The sequence below is a fragment of the Scyliorhinus canicula genome, chromosome 14, assembly GCF_902713615.1.
Source record: "Scyliorhinus canicula chromosome 14, sScyCan1.1, whole genome shotgun sequence".
NCBI lineage: Eukaryota > Metazoa > Chordata > Chondrichthyes > Carcharhiniformes > Scyliorhinidae > Scyliorhinus > Scyliorhinus canicula.
Genome location: NC_052159.1, coordinates 147,868,017 through 147,889,682, shown reverse-complemented (window position 1 = coordinate 147,889,682; position 21,666 = coordinate 147,868,017). Strand labels below are relative to the sequence as shown.

The 21,666-nt window shown below is 46.0% G+C and overlaps 1 protein-coding gene across 3 annotated transcripts in view; it reads right to left on the bottom strand.

The window, feature by feature from the left end:
* Positions 1-16,222: 16,222 nt before the first annotated feature.
* Positions 16,223-21,666, bottom strand: part of dachc (dachshund c) — a 602,876-nt gene continuing 597,432 nt past the window's right edge. For all 3 annotated transcript variants that reach the window (XM_038817809.1, XM_038817808.1, XM_038817810.1), the window contains one exon: positions 16,223-19,451. In XM_038817809.1, coding sequence (XP_038673737.1) covers positions 19,414-19,451 — 38 coding nt within the window. In that variant the 3' untranslated portion in view covers positions 16,223-19,413. The remainder of the gene's footprint in view (positions 19,452-21,666) is intronic.

Genomic DNA, 21,666 nt, shown 5'->3' with positions numbered 1-21,666 from the left:
ATTGCTTTATCAAACTTCTATATCTCATTGCACTCCGACAAACAAATGTAAGTTATATTCGCTGTCCATTTCTCGATTTATATTTTTCCTCCACAACAGCTTCACCCTCAAAATTATGCCTGGATTCCTGCTTGCCCATGTCACATAATCTTATGTTCCCGGGTCAGTCTCCGTGAAGCACCCTGGGACACCTCCTGTGTTAAGGATGCTGCATAAAAGCAAGTTCTCAAAGTGATAAAGCAAAACACTGCCAATGCTGGAATTCTGAAATAAAAACAGAAAATGCTGGATAAACTCAGCAGGTCTGGCAGCATCTGTGGAGAGTAAAACAGAGTTAACATTCCGAGTCCGTATGACCTTTCCTCAGGCGGAATTCTGTCCACATGGCCATCAAGAAAGGAAGCCCAACATTCATCTTCATTGTTTGCAGTGCATTCTAGGAATATCACGCAAGGGCAAAATCACAAAGTCACCACTCCTCTCAAAGGCAAAGCTCCCAACTATGTTGGCATTCAGCAAGAAGAGATAACTTTGCTGGCCGGGGCACATTTGCAGAATGAAAGTTATTCATGCTCCTCAAGATTGTTTTTATCTGGGGAGGTAGCTGGAGGCAGACGACCAGTAGGGTGCCCAATGCTCTGCTTTAAGGATGCTTGCAAGCTTGACATGGAGGCCCTAAACATTGATTCAGGAGACACTCGCTGATGGTAGAGGAAAATGGCAACATTCCCTATGACCGGCAAACACCATCAAGTGGTTCCAGTGACTTGACACCAACATCTAAAACAACCTAGAACACCTGATAGCAACTTTATACACAGAATCTGCGTCAGAACCTGCCTCTCATGTTTTGGTGTCTTCAGCCATTGGCAAATGTGCACCATATGAAACTATCCCATTTGTGGTGTATTGCACTTAAAAAAGATTTAAATGTGGACTCACGTCAAGCAACTATTATTAAAATAACCTTATTTACACTCCTTCAACAGAGAGGGCAGCAGAGAGGACAAGGTACTAAAATGCTCAGACCTTGTAAATACACTATACTCCCTGAGGTGCAAAGGAAGGGCGACACGGTGGCACAGTGGTTAGCACTGCTGCCTCACAGCGCCAGGGACAGGGGTTCAATCCCAGCCTTGGGTCACTGCCTGTGTGGAGTTTGTACATTCTCCCCATGTCTGTGTGGGTTTCCTTTGGGTGTTCTGGTTTCTCCCCACAGTCCAAAGATGTGCAGGTTAGGTGGATTGACCATGCTTAAAATGGTTTATTTTATAGGCCTCTATAAGACCACCCCTAAGCTTCCTACGCCTCAAGGTAAAAAGTCCCAGTCTTTCCAACCTCTCCTTATAACTCAAACCATCAAATCCAGGTAGCATCCTCGTAAATCTTTTCTGCACTCTTTCTAGTTTAATGATATCCTTTCTATAATAGGGTGACCAGAACTGTACACAGTATTCCAAGTGTGGCCTTAATAATGTCTTGTACAACTTCAACAAGGCGTCCCAACACCTGTAATCAATGTTCAGTCCAATGAAACCAAGCATGCCGAACACCTTCTTCACCTGTCCACTTCAAGGAGCTATGAAGAAGGTTATCTGGGATTACAATGGGATCTTGATCAATTTGGCCAGTGGGCCGATGAATGGCAGATGGAGTTTAATTTAGATAAATGTGAGCTATGAACCTATTCTCCTAGGTCTCTTTGTTCTAAACTCTCCCTAACACCCTACCATTAACTGAGTAGGTCCTGCCCCGATTCGACCTCCCAAAATGCATCACCTCACATTTATCTAAATTAAACTCCATCTGCCATTCATCGGCCCATTGGCCAAATTGATTAAGATCCCATTGTAATCCCAGATAACCTTCTTCACTGTCCACAATGCCACCAATCTTAGTGTCATCTGAAAACTTACTAACCATGCCTCATAAATTCTGATCCAAATCATTAATATAAATAACAAATAAGAGTGGACCCAGCATTGTTCCCTGAGGCGCACCGCTGGTCACAGGCCTCCCATTTGCAAAATAACCCTCTTTATAACCACCTCAAGATGTACACTCCTCAAGATGTCACTATTTATTTCCCCAAGTACACTTAGATCCATGCCTTTCTCAACAGTAAATACCGATAAGAAATATTCATTTAGGATCTCACCCATCTCTTGTGCATCCGCACATAGATGACCTTGTAGATCCTTAAGAGGCCCTACTCTCTCTTTTACCCTTTATGTATTTGTCTTAATTACTTTGCTCTGCCAATGGATTCTATAACGCTGACAAGTATTCTGGGCGCAATTCTGCGACCCCCACGCTGGGTGGGAGAATAGCGGGAGTGCTGGCCGATTCCCGCCACACCGCCCTGGCACCCGCACGTGATTCTCCCACACCCCCAAAACGGCGTGCCACGTTTCACGACAGGCCACTCGGAGAATCGCCGCTCGCCGTTTGTAGCAGGCGAGCGGCGATTCTCCGGCGCCAACCACACCTGGTCGCTGCCGGCGTGAACAGTGCGCGAACGCTGCGTGAACGGACTGTGGGGGCGGGGGGGGAGGATCGAGCACCAGGGGGTCGCTCAGTAGGGGTCTGGCCCGCGATCGGTGCCCACTGATCGGCGGGCCAGCGTCTCTAAAGGACGCACTCTTTTCCTCCGCCGCCCCGGAAGATAAATCCTCGATGTCTTGCGGGGCGCCTGTGGGGAGGACGGCAACCGCGCATGCACGAGTGTCGTCATTTACGCGGCGCTGCTTTCACGTGGCGCCAAGGCCTGGTGCGCGAAATTGATGCGGCGCCGCTCCTAGCCCCCTGGGGGTGGGAGAATAGGGGGTGAGGAGCAGCCTCCGACATCGGAGTGAAACACTCCGGTTTTCACTCCAGCGTTGGCACTTAGTCTCCCGATGGGAAAATTTCGCCCTCTGTGTCTTTTTGACTTAACTTTCTCTCTGACTTTCACTTTGGGTCGGAGGGGGCATTTGGATGATATTGTCTCATGCTCTTCTTTTTCTGATGTCGTCTCCCAGACAAATCATCTACGCGACACTGATGGAGCCTCTCTCCAGTCTTTACAGATAGGTTACTGCGCCGAGTCTCTTGGCAACGACACCAATCACATACTTCTCCTGATCAACTCTGGTTTTTCACCATGACCTTCTGCCCAGCACTGAACTCTATGTTTCATGCCTTCCGTAGCATGATTGATCTTCACTTTGTCTCGCGTTACCATTCCTGTAGAGACCAATGACCTTAAAAAAAAAGGAATCCCCACTACGCCGATGAAAAGAAAGCTGCTGGACAGAATTTCACTTTTAAAAGGATGAATGTAACAAACCAACTAAAATAAAAGTAAGTCACGCATTAAATTACAGGCAAAGGATATTTCAAATAAGAAGATATATTTCACTTTAAATCATAGATATAATCAACATTTGCCTCAAGAAGTTACAAGCACTTGTATTGCCTCCTGCACCAATGTGGCATCGCACTCAATCTCACACCCTTTCCGACATGGTTTTCTCAATGTCGGAATTTCTCATTTCCCATGCAATCATTCTGTCTCTTGACTTGCTGTCACCAACAGTTGTCATCCATTAAACATTCCTGGACACAGTTAGCCCTCACAAGGCACACATCTACTCACTCTCTATCACCCGGGTCACAGCGGTCCAAATTGAAATCTCTGGAGGCTCCTTTATCCGATTCCTTGAAATGGTCAGGTGGGTTCTGGCAACACTGAAATAGGAGAAGTGGGTCTTTTCCCAGTCACAATCCTTTGCCCTTCCTGTCTTCTGCTCTCTGCCCTGTCCAATTGTAATAGACACGTGGTTACATAGTCCCTGTTCTATTCTCAGAACCCAGGATCTATTCAAAAACTGCCAAGTGGAAAACTGTTCCTTTCACACAGAACCTTGCTTATTTTCCCTCACCCAAATTTTCAGTGTGTTCTGAAGTACCAAGCAGAAAGCACAGACTGAGAACTAACCCTGCTGCAATTAACCTTCTGTTTACACTTTGCTTTTTCACTGTTCATCCCCGTGGCAACCCCAAGTCGCAAGAACATTTCTTGGAACCTAATGGTGTCTTAATCAGGAAACCAATTAGCCCTCTTTCAAAATACTCCCCAGTCCATCTTGGTCTTAAAGGGGGCACGACAAATAAAGAAGACCCAAGCCTTTCCCAGCACTTGGGTCATCACACTGTTCTCTTACTTTTCTGTTGGCTTAACCTTGTCCGAGGCGTGTGCTGACACGCTAACTCATCAGGTGAACAACCTGCTGCAGACTGAGGGGTTGTTCTCTCAGAGAACATGGAAATCTCTGCCCCGCTTGTCACCTGGCAAATACTTCGGCAAATCTCAATCTGCATACTTCTTTCTGCAGCACAATTTGATGATGGCTGATATGGTGGCATGAGCGTGTGTTTGACTCCATTCCGACTCAGACGTTTTTTGATGTAAACTCTGGACCATTGTTTGACGCCCATAAATTGCAATTCTCAGGATCTCAAAGATTTTGGCACTTGTGGTATTGGGCAGAGGCTCAACGTTTATCCACTTGCTATCGCTGTTCACCATAGCAAAGCATTTTTTCCATCTACTTCAAAACAAATTGACATATACTCGTTCACACAGTTTTCTTGTATTTTACTGTGGAATAAACGGATCCTTAGTTGGATAATTTCTCTTTCTGAGACATACTTTGTAAAGGATTTAGGGGCACAGATGGGATAACTTTCACTTTATTATGAGAAAACCTTAATTTTTAGATACCGACTGGTGGCTACAGAGGGGTAGAGCAGCCAAATGAGCCCCATCCTAGGAAAGATCCCCGATCTGAGCCCCTCCAGCCCAGCACAAGCCACCCTAGTCCTCACTTCCTATGAAGGACCCCCCACATCCTCCTGGAGAAAGTTGTTGGGAGGGTACTTATCACATTGCCACCCCACATACTGCAAGCCGCCAGGTCCACGTTCCTCAATACTTGCACCAATTCACGGCAGCAGGACTCCTGGCTGGTGGCGGCGGGTGGATGATGGGGGGGGGGGGGTGGTGCAGAGGGCAGCTGGCAACTGAATCGGGGGTCCTGCCTATCGATGAGATGTCCCGCCAGGTCGGGGCTGGGATGTCGAGAATCCGCACTGGCCAGCGGGGCGGGTTGGGAGACTCCCAACCGGTTTGATGCCCGGTACGAATCCCAATTTTGGCCCGCCGGGGGATTTAGCAGGCTGGCGGGCGGCCCTGAAAAATTCCAAATGCAACTTAGGTCAACATCTTGCAATCAAAGTGCAATTGCAGTCAATTAAGTGGATCTACATTCAAGGCTGATATGTTCTGTCTCAAGGAAGCGATGTTCGGGCACATCTTTCCTGCAGGTCTGTGTGACAGTACGCCTGATCATTTTTCTACAACACGCATACGGTTAAACTTTGGTTCAAACAGATTTTCATTGCAGCATGCACACAATCTGCAAAAACAACTCAAGATGGCCCAAGTGGCTGGTTATGTTAATAACTGAGGAATTCCTGAGTTGCAAAAATAATCACATTCAACATTTCTCCGCATGGACAAATATGTAGAAAACTGTCTGGAATGCACAAAATGCATAAAGCAATCCTCTTGACTGTTCAAACAGAAAAGCAAATTTACACGTATGACAGTAGCATTTCTCCTTCATGCAAAAGGAAAATTTTACTTATGCTGTACATGTAACAAAACTGACATACTGGCTGACAAAGTGGTTTCAGTCCATTGTAATATACATTCTGAAACACCAACAAAAGAGACACACTGTTGCTTAAAGAGTGTCCCGTATCGTGGTATTTCGAGAGATGATTGCAAATATTTATATACAAGTGGTTTAGGTACACCATTCAATGTTCAGAATGATGGAAGAAGAGGTAAAAAAGTCGAGGAAAGCAATTGACTATGATTAGCTAATTTTATCAGTCTACATGTTTAAAAAGAGGTTGTCACGAATGTTGTTCAGTAGTCTAAGCTATTGTGCAGCCCATTGCTGTAATGGTTGTGTTCCACATTCAATAGATTGACCATAGCAGCGACTGAAGGCTTTATTGGCTGGGATGCAAGTAGATTATTGACTTTGGTTGTTCCAGTGTGTGGGACGGGTTGCAGGGGAGAGAAAGTGGGAATTTGGTGGTGATGGTCTAATGCATCTGTCGGGAGAACAGGCACCCTCTTGTCTTCACGTGGACTTCTCCCCAATGTTTACCTGTGGACGGAGATGGGTGTTTTAGGTATGGACAACAAACTCGTTCTCCTATCACTGCTGAACGAATGAATGTGGGTAAGGAGATGTCATTGTGGGGCGATTTTAAAATGGAAGAGAAAGCAAAGGTGAGTGAGATGGCTGCATTTTCCAAAATACATCAATATTCGCTGATCTTTTAAATACACAACAAGCAACCCAAGCGGCAGAGCACCTTGAAGTAGAATAACAATGATATCAAACGTCCTCTGGCAGTGCACTCTATTGAATTCTAAAAACACTCACTCAGTGTGCATCATCGAGGCGGAGTAATTTATATATGGGAAAATATGTGTGAAATATATTGATTGCATTATTGATTGAAAAGCCAATTGCTGTTGAATACCAGTTCTACCATTTTAAATTCTGACAGAATTTGACATATAAGCCAACAGTTTCTACTACCGGGAGACAGGAATCCAACAAGGCAAAGGAACCATGATGATGTTTGTATATGTGTGTGTGTGGGCGCGGCCGGGGGGTAACAATCTGCCTTAAACTTTTTAAAAACATGGGGGAAAAAACCTTTATATTGCAGAAATAAATAAATCTTGAATAAATAATTAATCCTTGCCTTTTTTTTTGAAGAGCTTTACTTCAAGGTTGATTGAAACTTTAACCTCAGTCTCAATAAAAAAAAGCTTCAAATTTGCCAGACCTTGAATTTTTACAACAGTGTGTTGAATTATGCAGTAATCAGTCAATTATTCATCTCTTCCAGCACGAGATGGCTGTGTTTGAAAAGCATGCAGAAATGGCTTTAGAGAATGCTATGTCTGCTGTGTCAACACATTTCACTCCAGATTGCTTACAAGACAAATTTTTGTTTCAACATTGATTCTATTTTTTTTCCATGCTGGTTTGTAATGAGGTACCTGTTACAGATCAACTGCAGACTTTGTGGCTCGAATAAAAGAGTTACTTTATCATATCATCGGAGCTTTTGTAAAGGTTTTATTGGGTTGTTATATGTGAGGTAAAATATAAAAGCAGGTAAAATCTTTTAACATGCAGAAACAATGTACCATTTCATACAGCTATTTCTATTTTACTCCTGTTGCTCAATATAAATATATTGGATATTAGAATGTAAATAGGCTTCAGCTAATATTTGCCTTGATCCTTCTTTAAATTATTTTGCAAAGGGAAGAAACTCATCCAAAATCCTTTTGTCTTAGCCGAGATCAGGCATCTAATTGAAAGGTGAATTCACTTGTCTCGTGAATGGAAAACAGAAATAAAAACACGAGTAACAGCATCATAAATACAGAAATGTACATAAATAAATCACCAAAATGCACGCAGTTTGCGTAACTGGCAGCACAATTATGGAAAATGCGCTTGTTTAACAAGAACTATCGAGTATGCTTTTATGCTGTTTTGCCCCACTGTAATTCATCTCAAGAAAATAGCATTTGAATGCACACAAATCCTGAGTGCATTATTCTGCCATTGCAAATAGCTGACTTCTGTTGTTTTAAGCCTCCCACAGTAACTAAATATCCTTCCAATCTTATGGTATTGTGAAAACTGTCTCAGACTTAACCCATTGTGAACCAATCTCTAACATCTTTAGATTCCTATTAGTCTTAGAGTGTAGTGTGTTGGGGTGGGGGGGGGGGGGGGGGGGGGGGGGGTAGATAAGAAACGCTTATTTAAAATTCAAGTGACCTATCAAAAATAAACATTGAAATTAATAAGCTGGGCAAGGAGGAAATAAAGCCAGGTTAGAACATAAGAATGAGGAGCAGAAGACTGCTGTTCCTTGAGCCTGCTCCAAAGGCTCTATAAAGTCATGACTGAACTTTAACATCAAGCCCATTTTCTCTCCCTATTTCCATGTCCCTCGAATCCCCTATTGCCCAAAAATGGTTTTGGTTCTCTACTGAGGTAGTCCCTGTGGAAAGTGAGCGAGGACCGCGATTGATAAGGAGGACCATGCCCAATAGGGCAGTTACCTGGCATCCAATTACCAAGAACGGTTAATTGGCGAAGTGTTGCTGAATGGCCAGTAGCCTTGACTACTTAGAGGACAAGCGGGAAAAAAAATAATGAGAGGGAAGGAAATGCTTAGGTTTTTAAAAAGCAAAAAATGCAACGTGCAAGTCTGCAGTAAATTGGATCACAAAGGATAGACTTTCTGCGGTTATTAGTCTCATTTGGAAAAACATGTGCTAAAAGGCTTTCGGTTGCAAAAGCTCACGGTTAATTTATTGGACAATTGTTCCCTGGAGTTGTGAAGAACACTTTCTGGGATTGGTAATAAAATAAACTGCAAACAAAAGATGTGGAACTCCCAGTTTCACTCAGTACGTTGTGCTGTGTCTTCAATGAGGTTTTGTTTGTTTGTGAAGGTGATTTTAAAGATCATTAGCAACAATAATTTCCCTGCTCGCGTGATTTATCGTATGTTGTGTTGTTTATTTTTTTTAAAGTATCCTCCCTTAAATTAACACCCCTGGGTCCTAATTCAAAAGGTAAGCATTAATTTATCCACAGTGGTTAACATTGCTTAGCATCAGCATTTCATTTGGAAAACGGAGTCCAGTGTGCACAGATGAATCATTGTTAATTCAGCATCTTGCATGCAAATTAATTTTGCAAACATTTTTCAGAACTGGGATCTTTGCAATGAAAGGAAAATAGAGCATTTTAAGTGGTGATTCAGATCATTTCCAACAAGCTCCAAACAAGTAGGATTGAATGTCATGTTTCACTGTGGTACGGCATTCGTGAACATATCGCAATATTTCACCCATTAATTTTAATGATGTTTGCAAATGCCATTATAAATTTGTTAAACTAATGTGCAGAGGAAAATATTACCAATAGGCGGCTTCGCAAAATATATGGGGAGCCTTCCTTGCTTCAGTGAAATTGTAACCTTGCTTGTAAAGAATGGATTTATGATTTCACCATAGCCAATGCACAGAGGAAATCTTCTGTGACTATGGACTTAAACAAACAATATGACACTAAGGAGCTGAAGGATGCAAATTGCTCAGAGAGCCACAGGGCAACAGAGTGAACAGGAGGAATTGGAAACGGCAGCATTCCAAAATAAAATTCCCCTGTTTCCATTCCAAAAGACATACTGCTTAAATTGTGGATTGTAGAGTTTTGCAATATAGTTACCCACTGTTCAGAGCCTCACAGCATCCCTTTTCATCATCATCGTTGCTCTGCAAGTCCATTCCTTGAAGTACCAAGCGAACAATTCCTCAACTCCCTTCACCTATTGCAACTATTGGTTCCACGCACCAAGTTCCTGCCTCCAATTCAAATGCCTCAGCCTCTCCATCTACCTTCAGCCTCACCGACGTGCTCTTCGAACTCACCTCCACCCTTCCTCCCCTCGCTTGTGGATTCCTAACCTTCTTCCTGACCCACCCCAATATGTTCATGTTGATAACTCATCCATTACTCTTTTCCCGGCTGAACTCTCATGAGTCATGATCCCAGGTTCTTTGCTTTGATTTGATTCATTATTGTCACATGTATTGTAAACAGTGAAAAGTATTGTTTCTTGCATGCTATACAGAAAAGGCAAACCGTACGTAGGGAAGGAAGGAGGGACTGCAGAATGCAATGCTACAGTCATAGCTAGGGCGTAGAGAAAAGAAAAAGAAAGAGAAAAGATCAACGTAATACAAGGTAGGTTCATTCAAAAGTCTTGATTTATCCTGGACTGAATGTTCACTTGTTCTAACTGCGTTTCAAATTTGGCTTACTGATGGAGCTCTGTGTTCACCGAAAGTGCCTTTTCAGGCTACATCTCACTCACAACCCATTCTTCTTTTTTGGTTCATGGGATGTGGGTGTCCCTCTCAAAGCCGGCATGTTTTTGCCCATCCCTAATTGCCCCTGTGAGATGTTAAGAGTCGACCACATTGCCCTGGGTCTGGAGTCACATGTAGGCCAGGTAAGGATGGCAGATTTCCTTCGCTAAAGGGCATTAACGAGCCAAGTATGTTCTTGCAACAATTGATAATGATTGCACGGTTCCCATTACTGACCAGGTTTGAATCCCACGTTATTTTACTTGAATTTAAATTTCATCCGTTGTCATGGTGTGATTTTGCACTTGTATTCAAGAGCAGAAACCCGAGCCTTTGGTTTCCTCGTCCATTGATGTTATTACAACGCCACTTATTTTAAATTAACTTGACTTGAACGTCAGGGCCTTTATGTTCTCCCCTGCTCCTGATTTGGGCCCCGACACAGACCACTGAACATAGGAATAGAGGTAGGCCATTCAGCCCCTCAAGCTTATTCTGTCATTCAATTATATGATGGGTGATCTGGAACCCTACTCCATCTTCCCTGCAGGGACTCGGTGAGGCCCCTTAGGCAGCACCTTTGAAATCCACAACTGCCTCCATCTCAAAGGACAAGGGCAGCAAATATGTGGGAACACCACCACGTGGGAAGCCCCCTCTAAGCCACAAACCCATCTCGACTTGCAATCTTATCGCCGTTTCTTCACTGCAGCTGGGTCAATATCATGGAATTCTCTCCCTGACAGCACTGTAGGTGCACCCACACCACATGGGCTGCAGCAATTCAAGACAGCATTTCCCCACTACCTTCTCAAGGGCAATTAGAGATGGGCAATAAACACTGGCCTAGTCAGCGATGCCCACATCCAATGAATGAAAAACAAAAAGCTACTTTGATCCATACCTTTGGTACCTTGACCTAAGAAACACATTTTCAATCTCAAGTCATGAAAGCTTCAATTAATCCAGCATCATTCCCGACAGTTCCAGGTTTCCATCTCGCCCCGTGTGAAATCATGCCTGAATGGCCTGAACTCCTGGATTGCTCCTTGTTCTTTGTTTACCCTGTAAAATATTTCCCAATCCCCATTGTTCAGCCTTTTTAGTCTCAATAGTATTCAGGTGACTCAGCACTGCACCCCGGCCAAGGACCCCATCCTTCCTGAATGGCACACTTTGGACTGTGCTGGATTTTCCCAGTACAGTGGAAAAACATGAACCTGATGGAAGGGCTTCTATGGGGAGCCGAGGAGGTGAGTAGACACCTTTGCTCACAAGCAAAGAGCCCGGGGGTGCTGGACGTGCCACCGCAGTGTACGATGGGGGTTGGGGGACCCACGGCTGGAGGGGGGGTGAGGGGGGACACCGGCTGGGGGGAGGCACTGGGGGGGGCAACTGTGCATGGCACCACCATGCCAACCCCTGGATCGTGTGTACCCCTTGTCCCTGGCCACCTTCCCCATCGACCACCCATAAACCCCACCGACTGCTCAGGCCTCTGGCCATGCAGTTGAAGGCTAGTCCTAATAGGGAATTAGCAATCATGGTTAAGTGAGCACTCCACACAACCCAAGTGCATTCCCATAGGTGGGCAGGCCACGTAGCATGTGAGAGTCATTGCCTAGCATCCTAATCACAGCATAATGCATGGACACTGTGCTTGAATACTGCGGGGGGTGGAGGGGGGGGGGGCAATACCATACACGCAGCAGCCAACATCTGAACACCCAGGAGATGGGTCAAAGCTCCGGGAACATGTCCACGGCCAGAGGGTGGGTGGGTGCCATGGGGAGTGGGAGATGCCCGGAGAGATGGGTTAAGGGTTCGGAGATTGGCCTGCATTGTGGAAGGAAGTGACAGAGGCATTATACTGTTTGAGCACAAAGGTGTTTATGGTGTGTCATAATTCTCCATTCTCCCATGGTACCGCCCCCGCTCCATCCCCACCTACCCCTCACCCCGTACCTCCTCCCCCAGTGCCCTTAGTAATCCTCAATGTGCTTGGCCCTCCTAGCTCTACCGCTTCATCTAGGTGTGCCCCAGGATGCACATCAGAGATGGAGGCAGCCAGCTTCATACCATGACCCATGGCTTTCGATGCCCCTGGTGGGTGTCCTCTGGAGCCGGAGGGCCCAGCGCACTTGTCCGCAGCACATGCACAGCCGTGCCACCCTGTCCCGTGTGCTGGCTGTGCGATATGGCCTCATCAGAGTGGGGGGGGGGGGGGGGGGGGAATTTCATGGGAGCTGGTGAACACCTTCATCACTCCATGGGATGGGTCTGAGTTGGCACCCAGTGCCCCCTCCTCTGGGTCGGTGCCCACAGGGCCCCCCGGGTTCACCTTGGTATGGAGGAGCAACCAGGGCTTAAACTTCATCTGGCTCTGCCCCGTGGTCAGCACCATTGTGTTGACGTCCTCAGCGATGCTCCTCAGTGACTGGGCCGTGCTCTGCCATGCCTCGGCAATGCCCACCTGCGACTGGGACAGGCTCTGCAGCGCCTTGACCATTCCCATCTGAGAGCGGGATAAGTCCCGCAGAACCTCATCAAGGTCAGCCTGGTACTGGGTCAGGTACCCATCGAGTTCGACAGTCTGCCGAGACCCTCAGCCATGGCCGTCACCGACTGTGTGACGTCTTGGACACCTTCCCACATCCTGCCGACGTGATGCACCAGGCTCTCCCCTGCGGTTGCCACCCTGGCAGTGTTGACCTCAGTACCACGCTTTGCCGGCAAAATGTCCTGCACCCGTAACCTCTGGGAAAAGTGACTCCTGCTGGAATATTGCTGACATCTCCCTCTGAATGTCCCGGCCGCTCCCTAATGTCTCCATTAGCTTCGGGATAGTCTGTTCCACAGGCCCAGCTTCTGGCTTGCACCCAACTGAGACCAGGAAAGACCTCTGACTGTTGTCTCGCTTGGGGGTTCCTGCCTCCACCTGATGTACATCAGCAACTGTGAGGTACTCACCAGATTGTGCCCCAAAAGACTGTCCACTAGTGTTTCTCACTGAGGTGCGTGTATCTGCGCTGGGGGGAGGATGGGGATGACATCTGTGACGCCTCGATCGTGTCTTCCTCAGAACTCTCATCCAAAGTGTTCTCCTGGGAGGCAGGAGAGGGAACCATCAGCGATGGGCCGGCAGCATTGGCTGAAGGACCTGCGAGAATTGGCTGGAGGACCTGGGAGAATAGACAGGTGGTCAGTGGGAGGGATGGGTCAGTCAGTAAGGCTATAACTCCCTTGTGACAGGTCCTCCAGGTGGGGCCCAGTGGTTCCTCACCTGGTGGACACCGCAGAGGTGTCCACCAGCCTCTGCGTTGGTGACCCCTCTGTTCTCGGCCCCCCCCCCCCCAGTCATCTCCAGGGCCCGTTCCTCGAGGTGAACCATTTTCTGCAGTTACAGAAGTGGAAGTGAAACCACTTAGCAGCTTTGAAGTGGTCAGGAGCTGTCAATCATAACAAGAGTGTTTATAAGCGTTGTGACTAGGATCAATGGAGGGTACTTCAGATGCGTTCAAGCATGAAGGGAAAGACAAATGGACAACCCCCCTGGCAGCTGTGTCTTAACCATTCAGCTATAAATCACAGGCTAGTGAAAGGTATTATTTCATGTAATTGAATGGATGCTGAGCATTTCAAAGTATTTCAGGAGATTTGAAGTCTTTTCAAGTGTTGAAGGATTTCTAGGCAGGCTCTGATACTTCAAAAAGCTACAATTTTAAAGCCACGTGGCTGAGGGAGCAGATGTAAGGAAAGGGAAAGTGTTCCTGCATTGATTCTTCACAGAACGGCGTGGATTGCTCATCAGCTGCCAGGCAGAGCAGTTCACGTGTCAGGCAGAGCAGTTCACGGTGAGGAGGCCATTTCAGAGTGTAAAGCGTCAGATCAGGAGACTGCTGGTGAGCAGAGGGGTGCCTGAGATCACCGTGCCAAGGGTGATCTGAAGATCACATTGCCCATGTCTGCAAGGGGCAGTGCAGACATGGAAATGCCATCCCGGGGGAGGATCTGGGGTCAAGCCCTTACCCACAGCCCTCATCCACCCAACCCACAGGACACTTGGGGACCCAACCCACAGCACACTTGGGGACCCCCCCCACCCAACCTACAGGACACTCGCCCCCCCCCCCCCCCCCGGCCCGCCCCATGCAGCCTGGCAGTGGCAGAGGGATGCATTAGCAATGGGATGACCCCGTCCACCGTGCCAGGGCTGCACTTGGCCATACTTACACCAAAGCCCGCCGGGTAGATTTCCCACTGCGGGAGTCAGAGCAACATCCAGGGGTGCGGTGGTGGGGGTGGGGTGGGGGGGGGGGGGGGGGGGGGGTGGAATCAGGTTTCCAGCCCGTTAATTAAATGCTGATGCATGAAATCAGCTCTTTGCATGTTCCTGCCTGCGTGGAGTGGGAGTGAAAAATGGGGGCAGATCTGACGTACAGCGATCCCGTTTTCCAGCTGAAGATGCGTTCTCCTGCCGACCGGGATTCCCGATTGCAGCAGCGGAGAATCTCGGCCTCGGTAGCATGCGTGTGTGTTTTATGGGGGTTGGTGGCTGGGAAAATGGCTGGAGCTGCATTGGGACAGCTCTCAGGGATGGACAGGAATCAGATCATTTCAGCTGCTGCTCCACCGAGATCGGCAGCCAATTAGTCCAACTAAAGGCCACGGTAAAAGTCATTTTGTGGCCCATGCCAGTCGACAGCAGAACAGCTTCTCACTGGATGTCGAGATAGCGTTCCGGCAGAGGCCCAGAAGGGAAAGACAGTAAAATGAGGCCATAGGAAGACTGGTCCAAACTGTCTTTTTCCTTCTGGGAGGCCGGAGGGACTGAGGGAACCAGAGGCCCCAGGCTCCTACAACAGACCCCAGCGATGAAAGACCTCACCTCCATCTGTGGAGGGGTTTCCCTTCCACCCCAAAGGTGTAATCAGCTTCAGGCATTTTTACTTTTAACTTTGACGCTGGAAGTCGAGGGTGCCTCCATGTGGAGGTGACTTTGTGGTCACCTGCCTTGGCTGCACCCACCTCAACCTGGTGGGCTGCCAGCCTTACATCTCTGATCGGACCCTGCTGCATCGGGAGCCTCTGAGGGACTGTGAAGGCAGAAACAACCAACTGCGGGGTGGGGGAAACACTCGCAATAGGTTACTCTGGAGGGCACATTGACAACATGGGCAGGCTTGAATCACATATATAGGCACAAGGTCGGGATTCTCTTGCCATCAGAAAATCCAACCCTTTGGGTGGAATTTTGACCTGTCCCTTTACTCAGCAGCATTATTCTTTATTGGCTCTGCTTCAAAATCCTCATTGTTTATGACCCATCTGAAAGCTCTTTCCTTTCTGAATTATTTCCTCTTCTCCCTCGCATTCTTTGCACATGGGCGCCTTGCCTCTGGCAGTTTACACCTGAAGCTAAAATGACCTTTTCCTGCCTCTTCTGAGTTCAGTGTCCTCATCACATCTCTTAACCTTCCGCTCCATGAACACACCGGCAACCATAAACCATGGGCAAACCTTTGACTTTACATGAATGTTCACACTCTCAAACACTGACAGAGCTGTGTTCTCCCCACTTTAACTTTCAGCCCTTTAAAGGATAAGAAATCTCTCTTGGCTTTCTCAGAAATACCACAATTTTATGTCTTTAATGTTGGGGAAAACTAATTGCGCCTCAAAGTTGCAAAAAAGAAAATCTAATGGCACCTCAAAGAAATCCTGCTTTAAAAGTGTTGTTGTAAATCATTTCAGCGTTAGCAATTGAGCAATGTGTTCAACCAGTTTTTTTCTCCAACATTAAAGGCTTGACAGGCATCTGGTCACCAGAGAGAGCCCTGTGCATGCATAAGAGAAAAAGGCACAGCCAGCAGTATAACTCAAACCAGTGGCTGCAGTTTAACAACTATTCCGAAAGCAAAGCTTGGTGTCGAACCTGCCGCTCTTTAACATCATAGAATCATACAGCACAGGAGGAGGCTGTTCAGCTTGTGATATTTGTACCGGCCCTATGAAATTAGTCCCATTCTATTGCTCTCTCCCCGTAACCCAGGATACAACATTTGTGTTTGAGTAACATCTGACTTACTGGCAAAGATCAGCCAGGGCAAATAATTAAAATGTACTGGAAAAGCTATCCAAGGACTCAGTGGAAGGAAACAATAAGTTTGTGGACTTCATAAAGAGATTTCAGACAATTTTATTAGCAGATTGTTGAAAAGAAAGTAAAATTAAATACAATACAGTAAACGTGGTTCTCACATTTAAACCAGGCTCAAATAACTAAGCTACCATAGAAAAATCTCGATTTCTTGCATTATGATGTAAAAACAGATTTTTTTTGTACAGATTTTGTACAACAAAATTCGTAATAACCTTTTTTTTTTAGAAAACTTTAAATATATAGATAAAAATAGACAATTTTCGTATGTCTTAGTTGAAGATGAGTGTGTTCTGTTCCAAGGGCTTGCATAGAGCACAAATGTGGTTATAATACAGGATAGCTAAACATTAAAATGCTCAAGGTAAAACGTAAATAAACAATAACGGGAAATGTATTGTATTGATAGTCAATGAACAGAGTTTAATAAACAATAGAACTGGGGTAATTTTAAAAAAACCTACAGCACAACCTTCCTATGACTTTTTTCCTTGAAAACCTGCAATAATATTCTAAAATATTCTTTCTTTTGAAACCCCCCTCCAGTAATTGGGTTCCTGTAGGTTTCATTTTACCTTTTTAACTTCTGTTTTCAAAACCAATACAAAAGTATTTAGCGTCTTAAACAGATCAACAAAAGGTGATCGGCCATTAACCATCAAAGTGCCGGCCACTCGTGTCATGTGCCAACTGAAATGTGGGAATGTCTGATTTAGATTGGCAGAATATGGTTTATCTAATGTCTTGACAGTTGCATGTTAATTGTTGAGATGCGAGTCATCAAAATTGCACTAAATCTATGAGGGAATGGGACATGTTCCTGTTTGGTAATTGTCCCAGGATGATCTACACTAAAACAAAGACTCTATGCAAGGAGCTGAGGAACAACAAATGCTCGGTAAGAGTTTTTATATATTTTTTTCTCTCGTCTTAAAAATAAAGATCGCATGGACAATTCAGTTTGCTCTCCTTACCAGAATGCACGTCAAGTCAACTGTTAACCCTTTCAAGACCATCGCTGCTAGAAAAACAAGGAACCCCCTTTATCACTCTCCCTTTCGCAACTCTTGAGGTGCTGTGCCTGCAGAGTTGAGTATTGTGAGAGCAAGGGGAAACGGGCACCCCTTCAGCTGCCAGATAATGCCTTCGGTTATTACATGGGTGCAATGTTTGCACTGCATTTTTGCCTTCCAGATATCGGTCATGTCATCATCACCACATGAAGCCTCATGCCAGCTACTTTGTATATTCAAAAGATGTCTTGCTTCCAGATTCCAGAGTCTGGCTAATTCAGAACCATCATCTCAAAACCCCAGATGTCTTGTTTCCAAACTGTTGGATCCACTCAGGTTTGTAACAAACATTTTTTCCTTCTCTTTCCAGTACCGCTATGTTTCTGAGTTGTGATTTCAAGTTCATCTCTTCTTATTCTTAGTTTTTTTTTAAATTGCCTGACGGACACAACCAGATTTGGCCAACCAGATAGATCCCTTGGCAAGGGTAAGTTTTTTTATCAAACAGTGAATTCTGAGGGCTCCGTAACACCCATCAGCTCGTCTAGTCTACTGGTTAAAAATGTTCACCAATGACCAAGAAAAATGACACGGTACAATAAGGTACTGTTTGACTTTTTCTCTTTGCACTTTGGTCAACGGTGGCTGATTTAATTTTCTTTGCAAGGACAGTCTTTAAAGGGTTACCATGGCAGTGAACAAAGGCAAAATGAAGAGAAAAAGCTATACTAGCAAATTAGCACTGTGATGGAGTTTACTTCCAAGTATTTGCACAAAGGTGATCACACAGTTTATCAAAGACAGTGATAATTACACATAACCATCCTTCCCTATTACACAGGGAGAATACAGACTTTTAACTCACCACTCAGCTAGGTTTTTTTTTCAACTGTTACATCAAGTGTTGCAAAGTTCCTATTTTGTTTTGAAGAGTAACGCCTCAAGGTGACGTAAAAAAGAATAATTTTTAAAAAACGAAAAACATTTCTGTGGCATTCCGATCCAACTCACCGCAACCGCCACAAATCTTAATTAATATCATCAGTTCTGTATCAGAGAGTTAGAGACAAGCTCTCCTCATATGAGTGGCAGACAGGGAGGAACTTTCGACCCACCATGCTGATTTTTGCAGAGGCGCACAGCAGACGCCAAGGATTCCGATCAGTAATACTGTGACTTGAGAACAAATATTTACATGCCTGCATGCTTTGTTAATGAGCTTCATCACAAAAAAAATTGCAGTTTCCGGAACAAATAGAGTGACAAAACGTATCAGCATCTAAATTTCAAAAGTACTGTGTAGATTTATTCTCTAGCAATCTACTGCAGACACAATACACCCTGTGTCATATATACACATGACCAGTAGTTTGATCGAAAGAAGCAAACCGTATTCACAAATATATGTCAGGGTGGAGTGCACAAATTGTGATTTTTAAAACAACTTACATTCACTTTTGTTTATTGTGTGTTTTCCTTTTTAACCGAAGCAGAGAAATCTCAATGCTAGGGTCTCTCTTCTATAAGCCTTGCCTGAATGCCCAATGTTGATTCCTCTCTTTTCCCCAGTCGAAACACGCATCTGCACAACGTTGATGTAGTGTCTGATTTTCTAATAGACTCTCAGTTCTATTAGTTAAATTCCATTGAATACAGGAAAGAACAGTTCGGAAGCTTTCTTGCAGGGTCAAAATGATCAGAGTAAAAAGAGAGAAGGGTGGGGAAACAATAGACGTTAAAAAAAAATAAAAGTTTGTTCGCTTCTTTTTGACTACTGGTGAGCATTTTTTTTTTTGCGTGATGTGCTTAACATTGTACTTGTCAGCACTGGTCATAATTCAGTCCAAAAGGAAAAAAACACAAAGCTCCCGTTTGAGCTATTTACTCATGTGTGCCTGCCAGCAGTGATCTCCTGAACTTGGTCACTACTTGAGTTTGGTCGTTTTCTAGTACAGCAGCAGCACCTGCTTCAGAGAGGTCTTCCGTCGACGTCAGTTGCTGCAAGAGGACTCCCGTCGTAGTATATCAAACATTTTGTGGGTGACACAGTAACATAGTGATGCAGACTGGGTGAAGCTGTCTCGAAAGCGCAGTTAACCCGCTTGTTCGTAGAGGACAGTATTTTGTCTTTTTTTTTTACATTGTTTCTTTCATGTTCCTAATTGTCTTTTTGTGTCATGTGGCGTGTGAGTGCTGTTATCTCAGTACATGACAGATGACTTCAGATACATCCTTCCATCTGAAACAAAAGAACACAAACCGGTGACGTAAATTTAATCGGCTAAACATGGGCCAGGTTTCAGAGATTATAAAGAGTTGCACGAGGCAGTTCAACAAATGGGGCAGGATCTCCATAACACACCTGCTGACAAAGACAAGCGGGGTTTGCCAATCTTCACTCATTTGGAATAGGTTCTTTAGGCTTCACTTATACACTTGCCTGCACAATGGTGATACTGGAGAGGATTCAATGGGATCAGCAACAATGGGCGAGTGAGTGGGTTTAGAATGGTTTAAAATCAGCCCCACTGGGCCAGAGAGAGTAAAATTCAGTCAGATTCCTGCTCCGGATCACTATCAATGAGCTGGACAAGGAAGTGTATTCATCCTAATAATAATAATAATAATCTTTATTAGTGTCACACGCAGGCTTACATTAACACTGCACAGTGATGTTACTGTGAAAATCCCCTAGTTGCCACACTCTAACGCCTGTTTGGGTACACTGAGGGAGAAATTCAGAATGTCCAATTCGTTTAACAGCACGTCCTTCAGGAGTTGTGGAGGAAACCGGAACACCCAGAGGAAACCCACACAGACACAGGGAGAACGTGCAGACTCCGCACAGACAGTGACTCAAGCCGCAAATCAAAGCTGGGACCCTGGTGCTGTGAAGCAACAGTGCTAATCTTGAGGTGAAGGCACATTTGAGCTTAGCTGTGGGCCGGGATTCTCTCCCAGCTGGCAGGGCGGGCCATACTGGTGCCTGAGGAGTGGCGTGACCGACTCCGGCGCGGGCCACCTGGAATCCTCCGCACCACACCTCACCTCGGGCTAGGCTGGTGTGAGTTGGCACATGCGCTGGAGTGCCAGCCTGTGCTGGCGTGATCCCAGCGCATGCGGAGGTTGGTTCTTCTCTGCACCATGGTGGACTGTTACAGCGGCCGGTGCGGAGGGAAAGAGTGCCCCCATGGCACAGGCCCGCCCGCGGATCGGTGGGCCCCGATCGTGGACCAGGCCACTATGGGGGAACCCACCGGGGCCAGATCCCCCCCCCCCCCCCCCCCCCCCCCCGCCCCGAGGACTCCACAGGTCGCCTGCAGAGCCAGGTCCCACCAGTAAGGACCTGGTATAGTTCACGTCGGCGGGACCCTGCGAAAAATGGGCGGCCACTCGGCCCATCGCAGGCCGGAGATCGCCGGGTGGCACGGTGCGACTCCCGCCCCTGCCGAAAGGCCGGCGCTGGAGAATCCGGAAGCCGGCATCGGGCAGGATTCATACCGCCCCCCGGTGATTCTCCGGCCCGGCGGGGGTCGGAGAATCCTGCCCGTGATGTCTGCATCATAATGGCATGGCCAAACAATCTGCCAAAACGCAAAAGCATGAAAAAGAGTCAATTAGCTGTTAAGATCGGTGTCTGTGGAACTCCGTCCCAGAGAAAATCAATGTATTCAATGAAGGAAAAATTCGGAACTGCAGGAGAGATGGTGGGAGATGGGAAGATGATAAAAATAGAAACTGCAAACAGGATCATATTACAGCTTAAAACTAGATGGCAGAGATCAAGATAGGAAAATAGCACGCGAGAAGGAGAGGTGTCCGCTTCTTCCTTGGTCTGACTATGGAACGTGGGGCCTATCTGACAGGTTTAACTAAAATTGACTCTATACCAGGTCCATGGGAGAATGATGGTTAGTGAGGAAACGGACCTTGAAAGCTGGCACCACACAAATTATTATTATTAACTGCAAACTAAAAGATCTTCTTCTTCATCGCTGAGCACAACCTATTGTTTCAGGGAATATATTTAAAATCACACTGTGTTCTGAAAATAAAATGAGTGGTGGTGTTTTGTGCAGTACAAAGGTGAAACACCGCATAATAAGCAGGGACAAAATTAACGGGCAGTCCTTCAAATTCTCAACAGCAAAAACAGGATCCATGGTAACTCTCCTTAAGATTTGTAAAATACTACAGCAGGCGAGGGCACAGGATGAGGCATGTCGGCACATCACACCCATGCCAGCTCCCTGAATGACCACCGGATTCGTCCAACTCCCCTGCCCTTTCCCCATAGCTCGGTAATTTTCTTTCTCTTTTGAAGTGTAACTGGAGAAAAGGTTCTGCCGACAATTAAATCGCTGTGGTTTCTGGGATATCAGGACAGCTTGGCCGGGATTCTCCGAGCCCGCGCCAGGTCGGAAAATTGCCGTTGACGCCGCAAATCCCTGCCA